Source organism: Mesoplodon mirus (assembly GCF_964341445.2).
Source record: "Mesoplodon mirus genome assembly, chromosome: 5".
Classification (NCBI taxonomy): Eukaryota; Metazoa; Chordata; class Mammalia; order Artiodactyla; family Ziphiidae; genus Mesoplodon; species Mesoplodon mirus.
This window is the reverse complement of record NC_138980.1, coordinates 42,005,256-42,025,312: the sequence shown is the minus strand read 5'-3', so window position 1 is coordinate 42,025,312 and position 20,057 is coordinate 42,005,256. Positions and strand designations below refer to the sequence as shown.

At 58.0% G+C, this 20,057-nt stretch overlaps 1 protein-coding gene across 2 annotated transcripts; it reads left to right on the top strand.

Annotated features, from left to right (window-relative positions):
* The first annotated feature begins 26 nt into the window (after positions 1-26).
* On the top strand, positions 27-20,024 carry NACC1 (nucleus accumbens associated 1). Of its 2 annotated transcripts, none has more exons than XM_082620263.1 (6): positions 27-115; positions 14,439-15,395; positions 15,482-15,655; positions 16,241-16,346; positions 16,453-16,550; positions 17,180-20,024. In XM_082620263.1, the coding sequence occupies exons 2-6, from the start codon at positions 14,450-14,452 to the stop codon at positions 17,440-17,442; spliced, it is 1,587 nt and encodes a 528-aa protein (XP_082476389.1). In that variant the 5' UTR covers positions 27-115; positions 14,439-14,449; the 3' UTR covers positions 17,443-20,024. The 2 variants fall into 2 exon arrangements, with proteins under 2 accessions (XP_082476389.1, XP_082476390.1); XM_082620264.1 differs by lacking the exon at positions 27-115 and adding an exon at positions 1,193-1,370.
* Positions 20,025-20,057: the final 33 nt, after the last annotated feature.

Genomic DNA, 20,057 nt, shown 5'->3' with positions numbered 1-20,057 from the left:
CAGCTGGGATCAAAATGCACGGCGGAAAGCGCTGAAAGTGGTGTGTGACGGCCTTAATCTTTGCGGCTCCCCTGGGAGGGGACACGTCACTAGCCCCATTTCACGGATGAGGAAGGTGAGACTCAGAAAAGGGGCGGTAAGCGGAGAAATCCAACACCTATTGATCACCTCTTGTGTGCTGGGTTTTGTAAACACAGTATTTCAGGGCACCCTGCGGGAATAACTCAGACTCTGAAATCAGATTTCCTTCGTTTGAATCCCAGTCCTACCACATGCTCTTGACAAGTTACTTAAACTCTCTGGGCTTCACTTTCCTTACCTGTTAAATAAGAGCCCTAGCTTCCAAGATAGAGCAGAGATTAAACGACAGAATGCCTGGAAAATGTGCAAAGTAGGATCTCTCACATAGCAAACCCTCAGAAGGTTCTAACCGATGTAGGAAAGGAGACCGTAGTGTCGGTACTGACTGGTTCCAGCCCCAGCTTGCCTTCCTACTTGTTCTTAATGCTCTCTGCTTATATTTCCCCATTTGCAAAATGGGCAGAACTTTTTAACGTTCGTTATTGAGCTGTGATGAGAATTAAACGAGTTAGTGCAGGTAGAATGCTTAGAATGGAATCTGGCGTCGCATAAGCATCGTACAAGTGTTAACGTTTATTGTTTCTTCTTGGGCCCGGTTTTGAATCCTGGCACCGCCACCACTTCCTTGCTGTGTGACCTGGAGCAGGTTTCTTCATCTCTCTGTGCCTCCCTTTCTTATTTTCTATAAAGTGTGTGTGTGTGTGTGTGTTTATAAAATAATTCCTACCTAAAGATACTACTGTGAAGTTTAAACGAGATAATCCCGTAAAGAACCTAAAACAGTTCCTGGCACAATAAACAGCAGATATTATTGTTTGCGTTTTTACAGGAAACTAAAGTTCCGAAAGGCAGAGCGACTTGTTTAAGGTCGCGGGACTAGATGGTGGCGAGGTCGGGACTCGAACTCTGCAGCAGAGCCAAGGTCCTGACGGGGATTCCGAGGGGCCGCGGGAAGAGACTGAGGAGAGAAGGGGCGCGCTCGGCGCTCGGCTGGCCTAGCCTCGGGGGCGGGCACCGGGGGCGGTGCGTGGGCGGGGCCACGGCCGCTCCTCCCCGGCCTGGCGGCGGCGGCGGCGGCGCGCCTTGCGCTCGCTCGGCGCTCGGCTGGGGCGGCCTGGCCCACAATGAATGGCCGCCGCGGCTGCCGCTGCTGCTGAAGCGGAGGCCGCGGAGGCCGCGGAGGCGGACGCCGAGGCCCCGGCGCAGGGGGGCGCGCCCCGGGTCCAGGCCCGGCCCCAGCCGCCGCTGCGGAGCTCGCCGGGAGCCCCCGGAGCGCGGCCACGGCGCAGGTGAGGCGGCCCGCCCCAGGCCCGGTTCCGGCCTCCTTTCGCCGGGACGGCCGGAGGGCATCCGAGGTCCGGCTAAGGGTTGAGGGGGGAGGACATGGGGGCCTCCTCCGACCGGGGAGGAACCTGGTTAGCAGCCTGCACTGTGCCCAGGCCCAAGTGCAGAGAGTCCCGGTCCCCGCGAGCGGCCTTGAGCGTTCAGCCCCGGGCCGGGCCGCGGAGCTTGGGGGCGTCGGGATCGGGCCCAGACCTCCTCCTGTCATTCCCCGCGAGAGGGGAGCGAGACCAGGCCCGGGCAGGTGCAGGGGTGGCTGGGGCCGGGAAGTTGGAGGGAGGGCCGGTGGAGGAAAAGTGAGGAGGCGCCCGGGGAGACCGGAGGGGGAGGGGGAGGAGGAGTCGGGCTTTGGGCCGGCCGAATGGGGGAGGAGGGGAGAGTGGCTTGGCCGGAGGGAAATGGCCCCGAGGGGGGGCGGGGAGGGGCCGGGCTGGCAGGTACAGTCGGGGCGCTGGAGGAGGTGGGTCAGGTTACAGGCCTGGGGGCGGTTGAGGAGAAGCCCAGGAAGTGGGGCAGGGTGGGTGTGGGCGGAGTTAATTCTAGTGGGGGCGGTTAGGAGATCCCTGAAATGTTTGCAGGGGTCACACGAGGTTTCGGTTCGGAGAGTGGGGAGGGGGTGGCGAGGACCTGATACGGAGGCGATCAGGTAGGTTGAGGAACTACTGTAGGAGCTTTGGGAGTCCGGGGGGAGGCAGAGCCTTTGGGCTAAGTAGGCTAGTGGGGATGTGGGAGCAGGTCCGGAGAAACTAGTGTGATCAAAAGGCAAGTGCCAAGGTGCACCCCCTCCCCCCTTTCCCGTCCAGGTGTTAGCTTGGGACCAAATCTGAGGGGTTTCTTCTTTCTCACACCTCATCTCTGCCTGTCTCAGGCTCTGGGTCCCGACATACCCTTTGGGCAAGCCTCTGCTGGCTGTTCCAAGGTGCTAGGTGGGCGTTTGTGTGGGCAGCTTGGGAAATAGTCTGGAACACCTAGCTCGGGCATCTTGTTTACCACCCTTTTGCCCACCCCCACCCCATATATCTGTAGGGAGGCAGCCCAGCCCCTTTATCTGAGTATCTTAGGGTCCTAAGATTTTTTCCCCACTTTTTGCGACCAGAGCCTTGAGGCTCAAGCCTAGGGGTTGGGACCTCACTACCTTTCAGGCACCAGCTCTCCGCAGGTGAGTTACTGGGAGGTGAGCATATAAAGCTCTGTTCATAGTGTCTTGAAGGCTCCTGATGGGGTGAAGGCAGGTCACCAAGAAAGGGATCAAACCAGGCACCTACACCCTGGCCCAGGCCTTTGGTGCTCCGGGTCCCAGGGTTCTGCCTCTGCAGTGCTCTTCTTGGGGCAGGCCCTGTGCTGAGCTTGCTGGTTAGATGAGCTCATTGATTGCTCACCACCACCAGGTCAACTTAGGCCTTCTTCATGGTACTGGGGAGGAAGCCGCGGCTCCACGGCTTGTCCCAGGTCCCACAGCTAGACAGTGGCCGACTGGGATTGACTGACCCTCCGCCCCAGCCCGCAGTCTGGGGCGTGACTGGAAGAGCCCACTGTTCTGGATCCCCTGTTGGGAATTCTATGTCCAGGACTTTTCTCTTGCCCATCCCAAGGGATGGGTCAGTACCCTTGCGGACAGTTTTGCTGGTGTCCCGGAGAGCCAGATCAGTGGAAGCTTTTTCCCCAGAGGCAAGGTCATCCCTGTTCTAATGGGAGCCAAGAGGTCAGGGGTCACAGAGCTGTGGGCTGGCAGAGGGAGGTGGTTATGAGGATGGAACCTGGCTCTGGAGCTGGATTTTTGCTTTTTGTCCTGGTTTATCTTTTCCTCTGTTTGGTCCCCGGTCAGACCACCCCTGCTTTTGTTCCTTCTCTCTGGGCTAACTGCAAAGCTGTTACCAATGTGTGCTGGGAACGTTGACTTGGGAGCCTCAGTACCTGAGGCAGGAACCACAAACTGCTGGGTCCAGTGGTATCAGCTAGATCTGGGTTTAATGATGGGTTTTCACCTCATTCCCTCCCTTCCCCCAATCTCCTGTAGTTCCTAGAACTGCCCCCACCTGGGCTCGGCCCTCCTCCCCTCTTTGGCTGGCCTCCTGGTTCTGGGAGGGGTAGAAACTGGGCCAGCAGCCCCACGTAAAGAAGCCTTCCCCCTGCCTGGTTGGGCTGAGGTTGGCTGCCGTGGCGCAGCCTGGGGCCTCAGCCGGGGCTCCGGGCTGGGTACTTAGGATGGGGCGCAGCTGCCTCCAGTCATAGAGCTGGAACGGGGGCAGAGACTGGTAGGAGTTGGCCGCTGTGTGTGGATGGCAGAGAAGTGGGCAGTGAGTCCGAGCCTGTGCCTGGAGCTGGAGAAAGCACTCTTAATAATTGCTTTTCTGTGACGATTTAGGGTGCCCAGACCTGGGGCGCCAGAGGAGGCCAAAATAGCCTGGCAGGCAAGAGCAACAAGTTAAGGGACCCTTGGGACAGTTTGATTTCACATGGGTGCCAACTCCCTGCTGGTGCCCTGGGAGCAGCCCTGAAAAGCAGCTCCTAGAACTGCTCTCAGCAACTTCTAGTGAAGGTTAGACAAAGGTTTTTCTGAAGGTGACTGACCTCAGACAAACAAATGATCAAGCTCATTTCTGATATCCCCGCGTTCATGAATATGGTAAAACCAAGTGAAGTGATGGGGTGGGTGGAAAGCATTAGATTTGGGTGGTCAGGGAAGGCTTCCAGGCGAGCTGAGCTCTGAATAATAAGAGATCAGCCTGCTGGTGGGGGAGCTGCGGCAGGGAGGGGCGAATGTTCTAGGCAGACAGGACAACACATTGAAAGCCTTTATTTAGCATGTGCCAGGCTCCTGCTAAGTGCTCTAAACATTTTGTCTTCATGAGGGAAGGAGTGAAGGGTGACCCTAGCGTGGAGATAGAGACACTTAGTGCCGTTCCCAGAAAAGAAGCGTCTGATCTCAGGGTCTCCTGGATCCCCCCATCGCCCCCAGATGCAAGTCCAGACCCTTTGGCCTGCATCCAAGGCCTTCTAAAATCTGGTGCCCTGGCCAAGCAGTGGGAAGCCCCAGCAGGTTCTTGCGCAGGGCTGCAAGGAAATGAGTTTTGGTCAGTTTGGCAGGACCCGTCATGGAGGTCAGCCTGGAGGCATGGGGTTTGGAGAGGGTTGCGGGTTGGTCCAGGAAAGTCTGACCCGGCTCATCAGTGTCACTGCCGGAGACTGTGGTGGAGGAGGGCCTGCCAGGTTCAGGTGGGGCTTGCAGCATTTGAGGCAACGGTGAGCCGGCCTTGAAGACACGGAGGTGGTGTTTGCACCAGCCTCTGCTCCTTCTCTTGGGTCCTCCCTGCCTGTCATCACTCCCATCCCTTTTCTGGGTGTCACGCTGCTCTGAGCACTTTCACCCATTTGTAAATCACTTAAGCCTATGCCTAGCGTGAGCACGCAGGCCCGCCTCCCTGCCTCTGCTCCTGGGTCCCCTTGGCCAAGAGTGTCATCCTTCTGTCGCCTCCTGAAGAGCCTTCTGAGCCACAGAGGCTGCGAGGTGGGACTAAACAGGTGGCTGTCTCGTTGTGTCCAGTATCTGGTTGTGATCATTGCCCCTGTCTCTTCAGGATAGACAGGATGCGAAGGTCTCAGCATCCTTAGAGATCCGAGGGCCCTCTGTGAGGACCATGGCTGAATTAAGCAGAGGGTGGGTAAAGGTGAGCAAACATGGTGTAGTGGAGAGTCTGATTCCACTGTTAGCGCCGCCTTGTTCAGCCAGGAGACCCTGGGCAAACGTTGTGGCCTTGGTGCCTCAGTTTAAGCGTCTGATAAGTGGGGACAAGCAGGCATACCTGCACTGCAGTGGTTCTCAACCAGAGGTGATTCTTGCCCCCTCAAGGGATGCTTGGGAAATGTCTGGAGACATTTTTGGTTGTCACAGCTGTCACAGTAGAGGCCAGGAATGCTCCTCAATATCATATAATGTACAGGGAAGCCTCCACCACAGAGGATGATCTGGCCCCAGTGGCAGCAGGGCCTCAGCTGGGGCTCCCCGCTGCGTGGTTATTGGGAGGGTCATGTGAGAGGTTGGTGTCTGGGGTGTGATCAGCTGGTGCTGGGAAGGCAGTGCGGGGAGCCCTCAGTAAGTACGGCCTGATAGCTCATGAAATGGCCTAAGGTTCTGGGAGATGGTGAGCGGTGTAAGATGCCTCTGCTGCTGTCAGGGAGTTTGCAGTCCTGCGAGGGGCTAGGGGGACAGACCGAAGGGAACATAACTAATAATAGCAGCTGGGCACTGCCTGCAAAGTCAGCACCAGCCTACCTACCCGTGTTACCTTAAGGTGGTTTAATCCTTAAAACAGCCTTGTGAGGCGGCTGTTTGTTTTATAGTTGGGAAAGACTGACGTGGGGGGGTGGTAAGCACTAGTACAGATAAATGTTTTCTGGGAGCGTAGAGGAAGGAAAGCGTAATTCTAAGCGGGAAGCTTTGTAAGGGATATTTGAGCCTAGTAAAACAGGATTCTGATTCTTTTGTCCTGCCAAGGCCCTGCAGGGTCTCCAAGCACATCTCCACGACCCATCCTCAGTAACCGCCCAGCCTCCTTTGTGTTAGCCTCCCCAAGGTCACCTCAGGGCCTTTGCACTTCCCTCCACCCTTTGTGCAGCTGCTGCCCCGCCCCCTTGTCCTTGGGTCTGGAGGCACACCTGGAGTATGAGGTAACTCACAAAGGTGGGCTTGAGGTCAGAGTGGGAGGGGGGTGGGGCCTGGCTGGGTTCTCCTAAGAGCTGCTGCAGGCAGAAGCCAGATTGCTGAGGACTTCGAGGAGAGAGTGGGAGGGGGGAGGGAGGAGAGGCATCAGGCTAGAATGCTCTTTCCCGGAGGTGGCAGTGAGGGGAGGAAGAGTAGAGAGTAGCTGGGGGAGGCTGGGTGAAAGAAGAAGGCCTCTGACGGGGAGCGGGAATAACAGCACCCAGAACCCTTGGGTTGGGGCCTCAGGTGGGCAGCAGACCCCAGCTCGGGTCTCGGCTTCCCTTCTCAGCTCTGGTTTCTCAGTTTTCCCAGTCATGAAATGGGTCTAGCTGTGGTGGCCGCCTGCCACAGGGAGCAGCAGGGCCATGCGGAGGATGAGTGCAGCCCGGGCCGGCCATGGTCAGGGAGCCCCAACTGCCATTATCTCCTGATTCTTGGACAGGAGCCACGTGGCCTGGGTGCCATCCTGGGCCTTGCTCTCCTCATCTGTAAAATGGCAGGAAGACTCATTTCTTCCTCAGAAACTAGTGAGAGGAATAGCTGAGCCCTCATCGGGTGCTGGTGCACAGTAGGGGCAACGTCCATGCCACCTACGGTTGCTAATCCTGTCACCCACTGTGGAGTTAACAGGAGCTTTTCAGGGAAAAAGAAAATAAATTAAATGTGCATGTACCTAAAAAAGATGTGTGCAGTCGGGTATCGCCTTGTTCTTCACTAGCTAATGTTTGCCTAAACTACCTTCCAGTTCGGCTCCTGCAGAGGGTCTGAATGGCTTTGGGCCAGGAATGCACCCCGAGCAGCCTGGGGGGTGTGCCACTTTCCTGCCCCCAGCTGCCACTCTGACCTCATGCTGAGCTGGGTGAAGGATTGTGGGGCTTTCCAGGGGCCTTCTGTCCTTCTTACGCTTGCAGTTAGTGGGTTCCCTTAACCAGCTTACATGTCAATGGGCAGCTCACCACTTCCCTGGAAAGTCAGCCAGAAAAGACAGTCCTTGGTGAGGCAGACACAGATCTGTCCCCCAGCCTCTGCTGGCTGGGGTACTCAGAGCTCCCTCCTCAAAGAGCTGGCAGTTTCCACCCCTAGGAATTGCACTGCAACACAAGCACCTCCATTTCAAGCCTGCCGCACCCTAGCGGGATCTGGCAGTAGGACAGCAGTCGGTTCAGCAAGTTCAGTTACATTGAGCCCCAAGTGGGACCCTGACTGCAGGCCACCCACCTGCTATGGCTGCCAGAGGAGGGTGTCTGTCTGAGCAGCACCCTCTGCGTTGGCCCCGGCGGCCCCCACTGCGGTGCGCGTGGCACCCCTGCCCAGCCTCAGAGACCTCTTCCAAGTCCCACTCTGTTCTAGTCACAGTGCGACTAAAAGGGGAGCGTAGTTGGAAGTAACAGAAATAATTCTTCATTCATTCCGCAAACAACGATTGTACGTCCACTGTGTGCCTGTCTAGTTGTAGGGGCAGGGGTCATAGTAGTGTGAACCAGACAGGCAGTCGCCCTGCCCTGGTGGAGCTGACACAAAGCCAAGGACGCATCTAGTTGGTAGATGGTGGGAAGTGCCAAGGAGGAAAAATGAAGCAGAAGTGGCCGGAGGAATTGGGGTTGGGAAAGGCTGTCTTTGGAAATCTGAGATAGGTGATCAGGAGGGTATGAAGGGCTGTGACCGCCTTGGGGCCTGCCTTGTAAGAGGTCTGAGAGCAGGCAGTCCTTACTGTGCAGGGCCCCCATACACGTCGTAGGGGCCCAGGTGGTGAGAACTGGGGTTTTTTTTGTTTGTTTGTTTGTTTTGCGGTACGCAGGTCTCTCACTGTTCTGGCCTCCCCCGTTGCGGAGCACAGGCTCCGGACGCGCAAGCCCAGCGGCCGTGGCTCACGGGCCCAGCCGCTCCGCGGCATGTGGGATCCCCCCGGACGGGGGCACGAACCCGCATCCCCTGCACCGGCAGGCAGACGCTCAACCACTGCGCCACCAGGGAAACCCGAGAACTGGTTTTGAAAAAATCGGAGGTGTGAATCCTAGGCTCTTCACCCAGGCAAGGAGGGCTAGATAGAGCCTGTGTACACTGCAGCCAGAGCAGGCTTGAGGGGAGAAGGGCTCGGCTGAGGATGCATTGTGTGGGTATCTGGGGTATGTGCAAGTCTGCCGTCCAAGGGGAGGTCCAGGCCAGGGGCTCCATGAGGGAGTCGTGGGGTGAGTAGATGGTGTTTGTTTGTTTGTTTGTTTGTTTTTTGGCCACGGCATGCAGGATCTTCCCTGACCGGGGATCAAACCTGTGCCCCCTGCATTGGGAGCGTGGAGTCTTAACCACTGGATCTCCAGGGAAGTCCAAGTAGATGGTGTTTTGAGCCTGTCTTAGTATGCTTGGGTCGCCATAAAAAAATACCATAGACTGGGCAGCTTAAACAACAGACATTTTCTCACAGTTCTGGGGGCTGTAAGTCCATGATGCCAGCGCAGTCAGGTTCTGGTTGGATTCTAGTGTGCTCATGTGGCCCTTAGTGTCTGTGCTTGGAGAGAGAAAGAGAAATCTCTCTTCCTCTTCTTATAAGGATAAAGAGTTCTGTTGCATTAGGGCCCCACTTTTATGACCTCATTTAACCTTAATTACCTTCAAATAAGACCCTGTCTCCAAATACAGCCACACGGGGGATTAGGGGGGATTAGGACTTCAACGTAGGAATTGGGGTGGGCGACACAATTTAGTCCGCAGCAAAGCCCTGAGACTGGGTGTGATCCCCCAAGGAGAGAAGCAGACTAAAGACTGAGCCCAGAGCCAGCTTTGCCTTCCTCCAGTTTCTGGAAGGGCCGTGCCTGCTTCTCCCTTGGGGCTCTGCACACCTTTCTTGTGCCTTGAGGGCCACGCTCCCAGCCCACCACTGCCCCATTAGATCACCCCCCACCCCCACCCCCTTGTGCCCCCCAGATCTCAGCTCCAGTGTCCCCTCCTCTGGGTGAGGTCAGAGGCACGGACCAGCAGCTCGTTGATCCATGTGACCCTGGATGAATGGTCGTGTCTCTCACTGGACCATGAGCTCCGGAGGCAGGGCCCTGTCTTAGTGGTGGCCTGCCCCAGGCTCTGGGCACTTCCTGCCCCAGGCAAGGCTCTTGGCAAATATTTGTTGAGTGACTGTTGAGAGGTCATGGAAACCGTGTGTGGTGCCCTTGCGTCTTGTCAGGAAACCCACCCTCTTCCGGGGCCAGGAGTAGCGATGGAAGGGTCCCCTTGGCCTTGTGTGGGTCTGGGGGCTGCCCCTTCCCTCCAGGGGGATCTGGGCACCCCAGAAGCTGTGCGGGCTGATGTGCCAAGTTGTGAGGATAGATAATTCAAATACGGTTTTCTGCCCCTGGGGAGATTATAGTCAAGTGGGATTTAATGTTCTCAGAGGTAAGCATAAGGGCCCTATGGCTTGGGGGTTGGGGGGAGTGCCAAAGAGGGCATCTTCTCCAGTCTGGTGAGTTCTCAGAGCACGGGGCAGCTGAGGGTGAACGAGGAAGATGCGGGTAGTGGGAGGAGAAGGGCGCTCCGGGCAGGGTGCACAGCTTGGGTAAAAGTCTGGGTGAGGGAAACCGTGCAGTATGGGCGAGGGGCTCGGGCTGGTGAGGACAGAACTGTTGGCTGGTTTAGAGAACCGCACCGCCCCCGCCCCCCACCCCCACCCCCGGCTCTCCATCCTACCACTTCCCAACCAGCAGGTGGCCCAGGCGGAGCGCCAGCTGCTTTCGACCTGTTTCCTCTGGAAGCCCGATCTGGCTCCATGGCTCCTCCCTCACGGGTGGTGTAGGTGAGAGGCAGGACCACCGGCCATTGTTCTTCTGAGTCCGGCAGCCTGGATTGGTGCCACGATCCAGGGGTGGGTCTCTGGGGTCTCCAGTGGTCTCCAGTGGCCTCTTCCAACTCCCCACCACCCCCATACCCTGTCCTACTTACAGGGGCAGCGAGGCAGACCTAGCACCCCACTCCCTGTCACTGCAGAGGGTGCGTGCCTGTGCACGGATTGCATCAGCCTTTTGCACAAGTTGTGTCCCCGCCCCGTCATTGCTAGTTGAAGGCTTCAAAGCCCTGGGTGCTGGGCTCTGAGGCCCCATGGGGTTCACGAGGCCTGGGGACCCCAGACTGAATGTCAGGTTGGCTCTCGCCCTTGGGAGCCCTCCTCCTCGCGTCTCTTTTCCCTCCTGTTGAGAACCTTATCGCCCCCATGCTGAGCGCTCACCACAAAGCCATCCTGCACCAATTCCCCGTTAGGGGTCAGGCCCTGAAGTCCAACTGCTTGGGACGGGGCAGGGCGGTGTTGTGACCCCCACCCACAAAGTGGGGCCCTGCTAGCCGTCACTGTGGAGTGCTGCGAGCACTTCCGGTGCCTTCCGGAAATGCGTGCAACACTGTCCGGCACACCGAGCTCAGTTAGGAGGACACTTTGCAACGCCCTCCGTAGCCCCAGAAGCATCCACACCCATATGTGTACTGCCTCAGCCCCCTCCCCCCGTTCCCCCATGCTTCCCCACCCCCACCCCGCAGCTGCCATTTCCCAGACAGGAGCAGTCTATTCCTGCCTTGGTACACTATTTGACACGTTTACAAATATTTATTGACCGCCTCTCTCTGTTCTGATGAGCTAATCATGAACAAATCTGCCAGCGTGCCTGCCCCCTCTGGAGTTGACAGTCTCCTTGGAGGAGTACCTATCTACACAACTTTTTTTTGGCTGCGCTATGCAGCGTGCAGGATCTTAGTTCTCCAACCAGGGATCGAACCCGTGCCCCCTGCAGTAGAAGCATGGAGTCTTAACCACTCGACCGCTGGGGAAGTCCCCTGTCTACAGCTTTTAAAACAATACCCTGTCTCCTGTAGAGGCTCATTCCTGAGTCACTCAGCCCCTTCTCTCTGTCCCCGCCGCTGATGCTGGGAATTCTCCCAGAGCTGGTCCGGGCCCAGTCTCCCTTGCTCCTGGCTTCCCATTGCTCACTCTCAGACATTCATCCTCACCAGGCCAGGGCCCACCTGTTCCACACCCTGTGCCGCTTTCCAGCCACACTGGCTCCTTCCTGCCCAGGACTGTTGGTTGCTCTCTCCATCTCCCCATCTTTACCTCGCTCACTCACCCCAGCTAAAATTAAATCACGCCCTGTGGCTCCTCACTAGACAGTGAGCTACGTGTGGGCACAACCAGTCCTCTTCAGGGCTATGTCCCCAGTGCCTTGCAGTCCATCGGGTGGGTTGGATGTATACCTCCCCATTTTACACATAAACAAACTGAAGCACAGAGAGGTGAGGGGCCGGCCTGAGGTCATGCAGCTTCAGAGTGGGGCTAGCAGCAGAACCCAGGTCTGAGGGGCATGCATGTCCTGACTTGGTCCTCCCCCTTGGGGTGTAAGCCTTCCAAGCCAGGAGTCTAGAGCACCCCTCCAGGGACTAGAGGCCAGGCAGCCTCTTCCTTGGCTGCCTCGGCCCTGGTCACTTGGGCCCTAGTCCCCGGGAGGTCTTCAGTTTGGCAGCCTGGGGAGGTGGGTCAGGGCTGCCAGGGCCCTGGAGGAGGCTCTCTGGGCTCTATCCTTTGCCTCCTCTTGGTGCCTCAGTTTCCCCTACCGCCTCATTCAGAGGCCCAGCTCTGAATGAGGAGGTAGGGGAAACTGAAGCACCAGCTCCTAGCCTGTCCGGCCCTTAGTTTGACCTCCTGGGACATGCATGCTGCCGTCTAATTAGGATTTCCCTGTCTCTGCCTCCCCCTCCTGATTGCCTTTTTGTTTTTCGCGGTGGCAACAATGATTTTGATGAGAAGGGTACAGCGGAGGGGAATCATGGATTTCAGTGCCCAGACAGATCTGGGTGAACCAGGACTCGCCCTTGCCCTGAAGTGCACCTCTGAGCCAATGGGCACATGGCCCCTTGTGTTCCTCCAGGTAGCCCTTTCTGAATGAACCTGGGTAGGGCTCAAGTCTTCACTGCATCCCCAATCCTCAGCCCACAGAGGCAGCTTAGAATAGACTGGTTAAAGAAAAAAACTGAAAGATGCATGAGAGCTAACATGGGAGTGAGAGAAGAACAGCTGGGGGCTCTAGTTAGTTCCTGCCTCAGGGCCTTTGCACACACTCTTCACCTTTTTCCTCTTCTCACCAGCCTGACTCTCTGCTCAGGCCTCTCTTCTCACCCATACCTGCCCATTCAGGACTACTGCCCTCCACAACTGTAGAATGGCAGGGGACTCAGTTTTACCAACAGGGGCACTTATAAAGCCATATCCTCCCTCAGAGCCCTTTTATGATTGCCCCCAGAGCATCAGACGTGCTGTCCTCACCCGACCAGTTCTTCCTCCTGGGTTGGAACATGCACTGATGGAATAGGCTCTGATGCAGAAGGTCACACATTTGAGAGGTGCCAGGGCCCCTCAGGTGGTACTTCACAGGTCAGGATGGGAGTGGGCTCCCTGAGCAGGGTCTCATGCAGTTCCTTAAATTCACATTTCTTTCTCCACCCACCCCTCAAGCACTTCGGGGTGAATTGTTTGTGGTGTGATTTCACACACTTTATTTTTTTATTTTATTTTATTTTTTAAAACTTATTTTATTTTTGGCTGCGTTGGGCCTTTGTTGCTGTGCGCAGGCTTTCTCTAGTTGCAGCGAGCGGGGGCTACTCTTCGTTGCAGTGCATGAGCTTCTCTTGTTGCAGAGCACGGGCTCTAGGCGCACAGGCTTCGGTAGTTGTGGTGCACGGGCTTAGTTGCTCCGTGGCATGTGGGATCTTCCCGGACCAGGGCTTGAACCTGTGTCTCCTGCACTGGCAGGCAGGTTCTTAACCACTGCGCTACCGGGGAAGTCCCACACACTTTATTTTTGAATATTATTTGCTTTTGTAAATAGGCAATACATTCACCAGGTTCAAAATTTAAAGACCCCAAGATGGAATTCCCTGGCAGTCCAGTGGTTAGGACTCTGAGCTTTCACTGCCAAGGGCCTGGGTTCAATCCCTGGTTAGGGAACTAAGATCCCACAAGCCGTGTGGTGTGGCCAAAAAAAAAAAGACCCTAAGAATGTACATGGTAAGTCTCATCCCCAGTTCTACACAGAGGACATTAGTCTTATGGTTTCTTTCTTCTTTTTACAGCTTTATTGAGATGCACATACTAAGCAGTTCACCCGTTTAAAGTGTACAGGTTCAGGAGTTTTTAGTATATTCAGAGTTGTGCATCCATCACCACAATTTCTGAACATTTTTCACGAGGGCAAGAAGAAACCCTGCACCTGTTTGCTCACACTCCCCTAATCCTCCAAGCACCCCCAGCCCCAGGCAACCACTAATCTGCTTTCTGTCTCTAATCGATTTGCCTGTTCTGGACATTTCATATAAACGGGATTGTATAATATGTGGTCCTTTTTTTTTGTCTGGCTTCTTGGCATTTAGCATAATGTTTTCAGGGTTTATCCAAGCTGTAGCATGTAGCAGTAGTGCATTCCTCTTTACGACTGAGTAGTATTCCATTGTGGATGGACCATATTTTGTTTATCCATTCATCAGCTGATGGACATTTGGGTTGTTTCCACCTTTTGCCTATTGTGAACAGTGCTGCTATAAACATCCGCGTACAGGTGTATGTGTGGATATGTTTTCATTTCTCAGGAATAATTCCTAGAAGTGGAATTGCTGGGTCATATGGCAACTTCATGTTTAACCATTTGAGGAATGGTTTTCCACAGCAGCTGCACCATTTCACATTCCCACCAGCAGTGTAGGAGGGTTCCGGTTCATTTCTCGTCCTCACCAGTACTTATCTTTTTTATTATAGCCAGCCTAGTGGGTGTGGAATGGTGTCTCATTGTGGTTTGGATTTGCATTTGCCCTGATGACTAGTGATGTTCTCATGTAGTTTCAGGGTTTCTCAAGTGGTCATTCAGTCATTCAGCAAATGGTGATTGAGGGTCACGTGCTCAGCACTGCAAATGCAGTGTGAAAAATCGGATGACTCCGCCTTCTTGGTGTCTCTATGCCTGTTACCCTACGTGTGTAGTACTAGTGGTTAATGCTCACGGGGGGCTCACTGTGTTATCTCATTTCATATTCAAGCACAGACGTGTAAGTATGCCTTTGCCCTCCTTTCTGCAAAGGGACGGCATAGGCCACCCCAGCCTATAGCTGACTTAGCTGATTTGACAGTCTGTCACAGAGGAAAGGCCATGCTGGGACAGGAGTGGGCGGCACCTGCGATTCTGACAGTCGTGGCAAATTCCACCACGTGGATGTCCACGCTCCCGTGTGTCTCCCTGCAGCGGGCGGAGTCTGCTGTCTGACCCTGTCCCTCCATCTCTCCCTGTCCCCTGCGCAGCCGCCGCCACCATGGCCCAGACCCTGCAGATGGAGATCCCGAACTTCGGCAACAGCATTCTGGAGTGCCTCAACGAGCAGCGGCTGCAGGGCCTGTACTGTGATGTCTCGGTGGTGGTCAAGGGCCATGCCTTCAAGGCCCACCGGGCTGTGCTGGCCGCCAGCAGCTCCTACTTCCGGGACCTGTTCAACAGCAGCCGGAGTGCGGTGGTGGAGCTGCCGGCGGCTGTGCAGCCCCAGTCCTTCCAGCAGATCCTCAGCTTCTGCTACACGGGCCGGCTGAGCATGAACATGGGCGACCAGTTCCTGCTCATGTACACAGCTGGCTTCCTGCAGATCCAGGAGATCATGGAGAAGGGCACAGAGTTCTTCCTCAAGGTGAGCTCCCCCAGCTGTGACTCCCAGGGCCTGCACGCCGAGGAGACCCCCTCGTCCGAGCCCCAGAGCCCTGTGGCGCAGACGTCGAGCTGGCCGGCCTGCGGCACCCCACTGCCCCTCGTGTCTCGCGTCAAGACGGAGCAGCAGGAGTCGGACTCTGTGCAGTGCACGCCCGTGGCCAAGCGGCTGTGGGACAGCAGCCAGAAGGAGGCCGGCGGCGGCAGCAGTGGCAACGGCAGCCGCAAGATGGCCAAGTTCTCCGCGCCGGACCTGGCCGCCAACCGGCCGCCCCAGCAGGCCCCGGTGGTGGCGGCGGCACAGCCCACCGGAGTGGCGGGGGCGCCTGGGGCCGGGCAGCCGGCGGGGGGCGTGGCGGCAGCGGCAGGTGGAGTGGTGAGTGGGCCCAGCACGTCGGAGCGGACCAGCCCGGGCACCTCAAGCGCTTACACCAGCGACAGCCCTGGCTCTTACCACGAGGAGGATGAGGAGGAGGACGCGGGCGAGGAGGGCACAGACGAGCAGTACCGGCAGATCTGCAATATGTACACCATGTACAGCATGATGAACGTCGGCCAGACCGGTGAGGTGCCCCACCACAACCCCAAGCCTGGCCCCCCGCCCCCGGCCCCGGCCCCGCCCCCAACGCACCAATTTTGCCCCCGACAGCCGAGAAGGTGGAGGCCCTCCCTGAGCAGGTGGCCCCTGAGTCCCGGAATCGCATCCGAGTGCGGCAAGACCTGGCGTCTCTCCCTGCTGAGCTCATCAACCAGATCGGCAACCGCTGCCACCCCAAGCTCTACGATGAGGGTGACCCCTCTGAGAAGCTGGAGCTGGTAACAGGTGGGCTGGCCTCACTTGCTCCCTGAATTCCCCCTTCCCCCACCTTGGGCCTCGATGCCCTCTGGGCTAGCAGCCTGCAGCACAGTGCTTAGGAGCCAGGCTCAAGGTCCAACCCCAGCCCTGCCGCCCACTGGCTGTGTCCTGGGCAGCTGACACCTCTTTGCATTGATACAAATCAAAGACTGGCTTGTAGGTTTCCACCACGGAGGCTGGTATAAGTGTGGGCCAGCATTGTTGGCCACATGGGAGTAGATCAGTGGCTTCATAGCGTGCTTTTGAGGGTTGATCAACACGGTGGTTAAGGATTTGGCCCTTGGACTCAGGGTGTCAGGGTGCGAGCCTCTGCTGCCTGTTCTTTCTGATGCTGGTGGTTTTGTGGGCAAGGGCCCCGGCACGTTGGGTGCCCTGTGGACGGTGGCACCACAGTCTCTGTCCTTTCCTGAGTGTTGAGGAGGATGCTCTAAGTTGAGCGGTCGGCAGGGGGGTGGGTCTTGGTTGGGCCCAGGCCGGGGCCTGGCCGAGTGGGGAACATGGTGGTTTGCCCCCCACACCCATCATCCTCTGGCTCCGCCCCCTCCCCTCCAGGCACCAACGTGTACATCACCAGGGCGCAGCTCATGAACTGCCACGTCAGCGCGGGCACGCGGCACAAGGTCCTGCTGCGGCGCCTCCTGGCCTCCTTCTTTGACCGGTGAGGCCCGTGCCAGAGCCCCGGTGTGGGGGAGGACGGGGTGCCCCATGCCCCACCACCACCACCACAGGGGGCCTGACTCCCCTCCCCCATACCCCTCGCCCAGGAACACGCTGGCCAACAGCTGTGGCACCGGCATCCGCTCTTCCAGTAACAACCCCAGCCGCAAACCGCTGGATAGTCGCGTCCTGCACGCTGTCAAGTGTAAGTGTCCACCTTTCTGGAGTCGGGGTTTGGGGGATGGAGGTCTGGGGCGGGCAGCTGGTCCTTTTCTCTGGTGTTGGCCCTGATGGATGGGTAGGTAGGGTTTGGTATTAAGGATTCTGAGGTTCAGTCTAGGCTTGTTGGGAAGAGGGCTGTGATTGGTTAGAGTGTTCTTGGTTAGAGATTTCTTGAGGGGGTGGGTAGGACACTGAAGGAAAGCCACGAAGCCTATGGGAGGTGGGGGGGGTCTCAAACTTATCCTGGTCATCAGAGTGATGAAGTGGCCAGGCCTCAGCCAGTTGTCAGGAGGGAAGTGTAGGTTTTCAAGTGGAATCTCCCAGTTTCTGCATTCTGGCAAATGACCCACATTTTTCAAGAGCACTGGGCCATCCTGCATCAAATCCACACATCCCATATGCATGGCCAAGCTCTGTCAGTCCTGGGCCCACCGATGTGGTTTAGCGTGCTGTCCGCAAGGCCTCAGTTTCCTCAGCTCCAAGGGGGGCATTCAGGGGTGCCATGGTTCGGGGGCGGGGGTTTCTCAGGAGCAGCGTGGGGGCTGAGTACCTGTTGGGAGGGTGGGAGGCCCAGGCCACGCTCGGCATGAGCTACCCATTCTGCCCGCACAGACTACTGCCAGAACTTTGCTCCCAACTTCAAGGAGAGCGAGATGAACGCCATCGCGGCCGACATGTGCACCAATGCCCGCCGCGTTGTGAGGAAGAGCTGGATCCCCAAGGTCAAGCCGCTTATGGCCGAGGGTGACGCCTACACCACCTTCATCAGCTACACGGGCAAGATAGAGCCGGACATGATGGGTGTGGAGCACGGCTTCGAGACGGCCAGCCATGACGGCGAGGCCGGCCCCTCGGCCGAGGAGGCCCTCCAGTAACCCCCACCGGACCCTCCCGCGGGGCTGTCACACTCCCCCTCCCGTCACACCCGCCCGCCATCTTGATCACGAGCTACTGTCTGACCTTCCCCAGGACCCGCGGGGGGCACTGCATGCTCCCAGCCCCTCTGCCTCCCCGTCCCACCCCCTGACCCCAATCCGATCGGGGATCCGGGCTGGGAGAGGACGGCAGGTGGTGCGAGGTCTGCGTTGCCTTCTCTAGCACACACTCGTGCACAGTTGGGGGGCTCTTGCTCCCCCTCTCCTAACCCCTAGCAACTGTCTCCCCACTCACCAGGCCAGGCACAGGGAGGGGCTGGCCTGGGGGGCTTGGGAAGACCCCCTTCCCAGGCGCTGGGCCACCTAGCCGGAGCATTCCTCAGCCTCCGCCCCCCACTGCAGCCCCTTGGGACTCACAGGGGCCCCGGGTTCTCAGGACCCCTCCCGCCACCACCTCCCAGTGCTTCCACGTTTCCAAAAGCGCCTTCCTGTCTCCCTTGTCTGTCCCTGCGCCTGGGGGCTGGGGTAGGCGAGGCCATGAGGACTGCCTGTTTTACAGCTGAGGAAACTGAGGCTCAGAGAAACTCCATGACCGACCTAAGGTGGCGGGCGGTGGCAGGCCCAGCGCCCTTCTCTTCCCCCACCTGTGCTCAGCCTCTCTTGCCGCCACCAGCCCCCTGGGGCCTGAGAGGGGCAGGTCCTGAGAGGGGGGCCCTTGGGGGCAGACCGAGGGTCTCTGAGGATAGGAGAGGTTTCCGGGGCTCGCAGAAGCGTGTGGGTGTGCATGTGTGTGTGTGCGCGCGTGCGTGTGTAGAAGTTTCGCTTTTAAACAGATGAAGACGTGAGAGGCAGCAGGACCGGGGTGGAACCCGGGGGAGCAGGCTGGGGGGTGCTGCTGCCTTTCCCTCCCTTCCCCCACCCCCACCCCCCACGGCAGGGCTCCCAGCCCCCACCCCCTGTACATACTTTTTAAAACATTTTTTTAGCTAATGAAATATTGAAGTATAAGATTCCTTTTATTTTTCAAACCAATGGGACCGTGTCTGATGTCCCCTTCGGTCCTCTGGGCTGTGGAAGGCAGGACGGAGTGGGGAGCCAGGGGCAGGCTGAATGTGCGCGTGTGTGTGTGTGGAGTGGGGGCGCGCGTTGCTGAGGGGGGGCCCCCCCAGGCCCCGCTCTGCCTGGGCTCCCGTGGGTCTGGCCGGCTCACACTCAACCCCAGGGCCTCCCCCCAAGGGCTACATTGCAAGGGTGTCCCTGGTTTGTCCAGTTGGCTGAGTCCAGCTCCTGGCAGGGCCGGGTCCGCTTCGTAGTTAAAGATTGTTTGCAGAATCTTCTTTTACCATTCCTCTCTTTCTATCCTTGGCCTAGCTCCACGAGTGGTTTTGTGTGTGTTTTTTTTTTGAGTTCTACATGTAAACTCGGAGGGTTCTTTTTGTTTTTTTAACTCTCCCTCCGCACCCCTCCACACACACGCTGGGTGTCCGTTTCTTTGCAATTTCACATTTTTGTCTCTAGCCCTGGTTCTCACCGCCTCTGTCTCCCCCACAGTCTGACTAGCCCATTGCTCCCAGCAGCCTCTCTCCAAAGGCAAGGGGATTACAGGAGGTGGGGTGGGGGCCAGCTGGACCACTGGGATCTGACCTGGAGGCCTGCCCCCCCACCCCAGGAGCCCCTGCCAGCCTGCGGGGAGCAGGTCCTTCCTGACATCTGCTTGCTGCCAGGGGCCGGGTTGGGGGGGGGTGGTCAGACCAGCGGGGCCCTGGCACTCTGCTTTCCTGGCCCAGCCCCAGTACCTTAGCCCTCAGCCCAGCCGGCCCGAGTGCGTGGGGGGAGTCGACAGCCCCAGCTAAAGCACAAGCACCTTAGTCGCACCTCCCCTGCCCCCTCATCCTGGCCTCGACCCCCCACCCCAGCGTAGATCCCAAAGCACAATATCCTGGTCACTTGGCAAGCTGCCGGGCCGACCAAGGCCGAGGGGTGGGCTGGGGCTCCAGCCAGACCCCCAAAGGAAGCAGGAGTCCCCAGGCGCTCCCCTCCTTCCAGGCCTTAGCGGGGGCCAGCTCTCTGGGACTGGGGTCTTCTCCCTCCCCACCCCCTTGTCCTGGGCAGGCCCCTGTCCAGCCCCTCCTCGCCTTGTCCTCTAGTGGGGCTTGCCCCGTCCCTCCTCCGAGCCCCTGCAGCACTGGGTTGGGTGGCAGAGCCCTCTTGCTTCAGGGACTCCAGGAGGTGCCCCTGGCTCCCTGGACTGTGTGTATAGGTCTGGGGAGGGGGCAGGGGAGAGGGGCTGGGCAGGGGCGCAGGGGAGGAAACTCCTCACCAGGAGAGCCAAAGACAGGGTTGTGCCTTACCCCAGGAGCCACCCCTGCGCCCTCCCGCCCTGCCCTCCCCGCTCTTGGGCGGCCTGCTGCTTTTCCTGCTTTCCCTTCCCCTGGCCCTGCCCTGCCCTGAGCTGCATGGACCCCCCACCTCCCCCCCCCCACCCCAGGGCAGCCAGGAAGGAACATGAATGGAGGATCACCGACCAACGCAAAAGACTATGGGGGCCCCCCTCCACCTCCCCCGGCCGCCCATTCACCCACGTCTCTTTCACGCAGGACAGACCACCTGCCCTG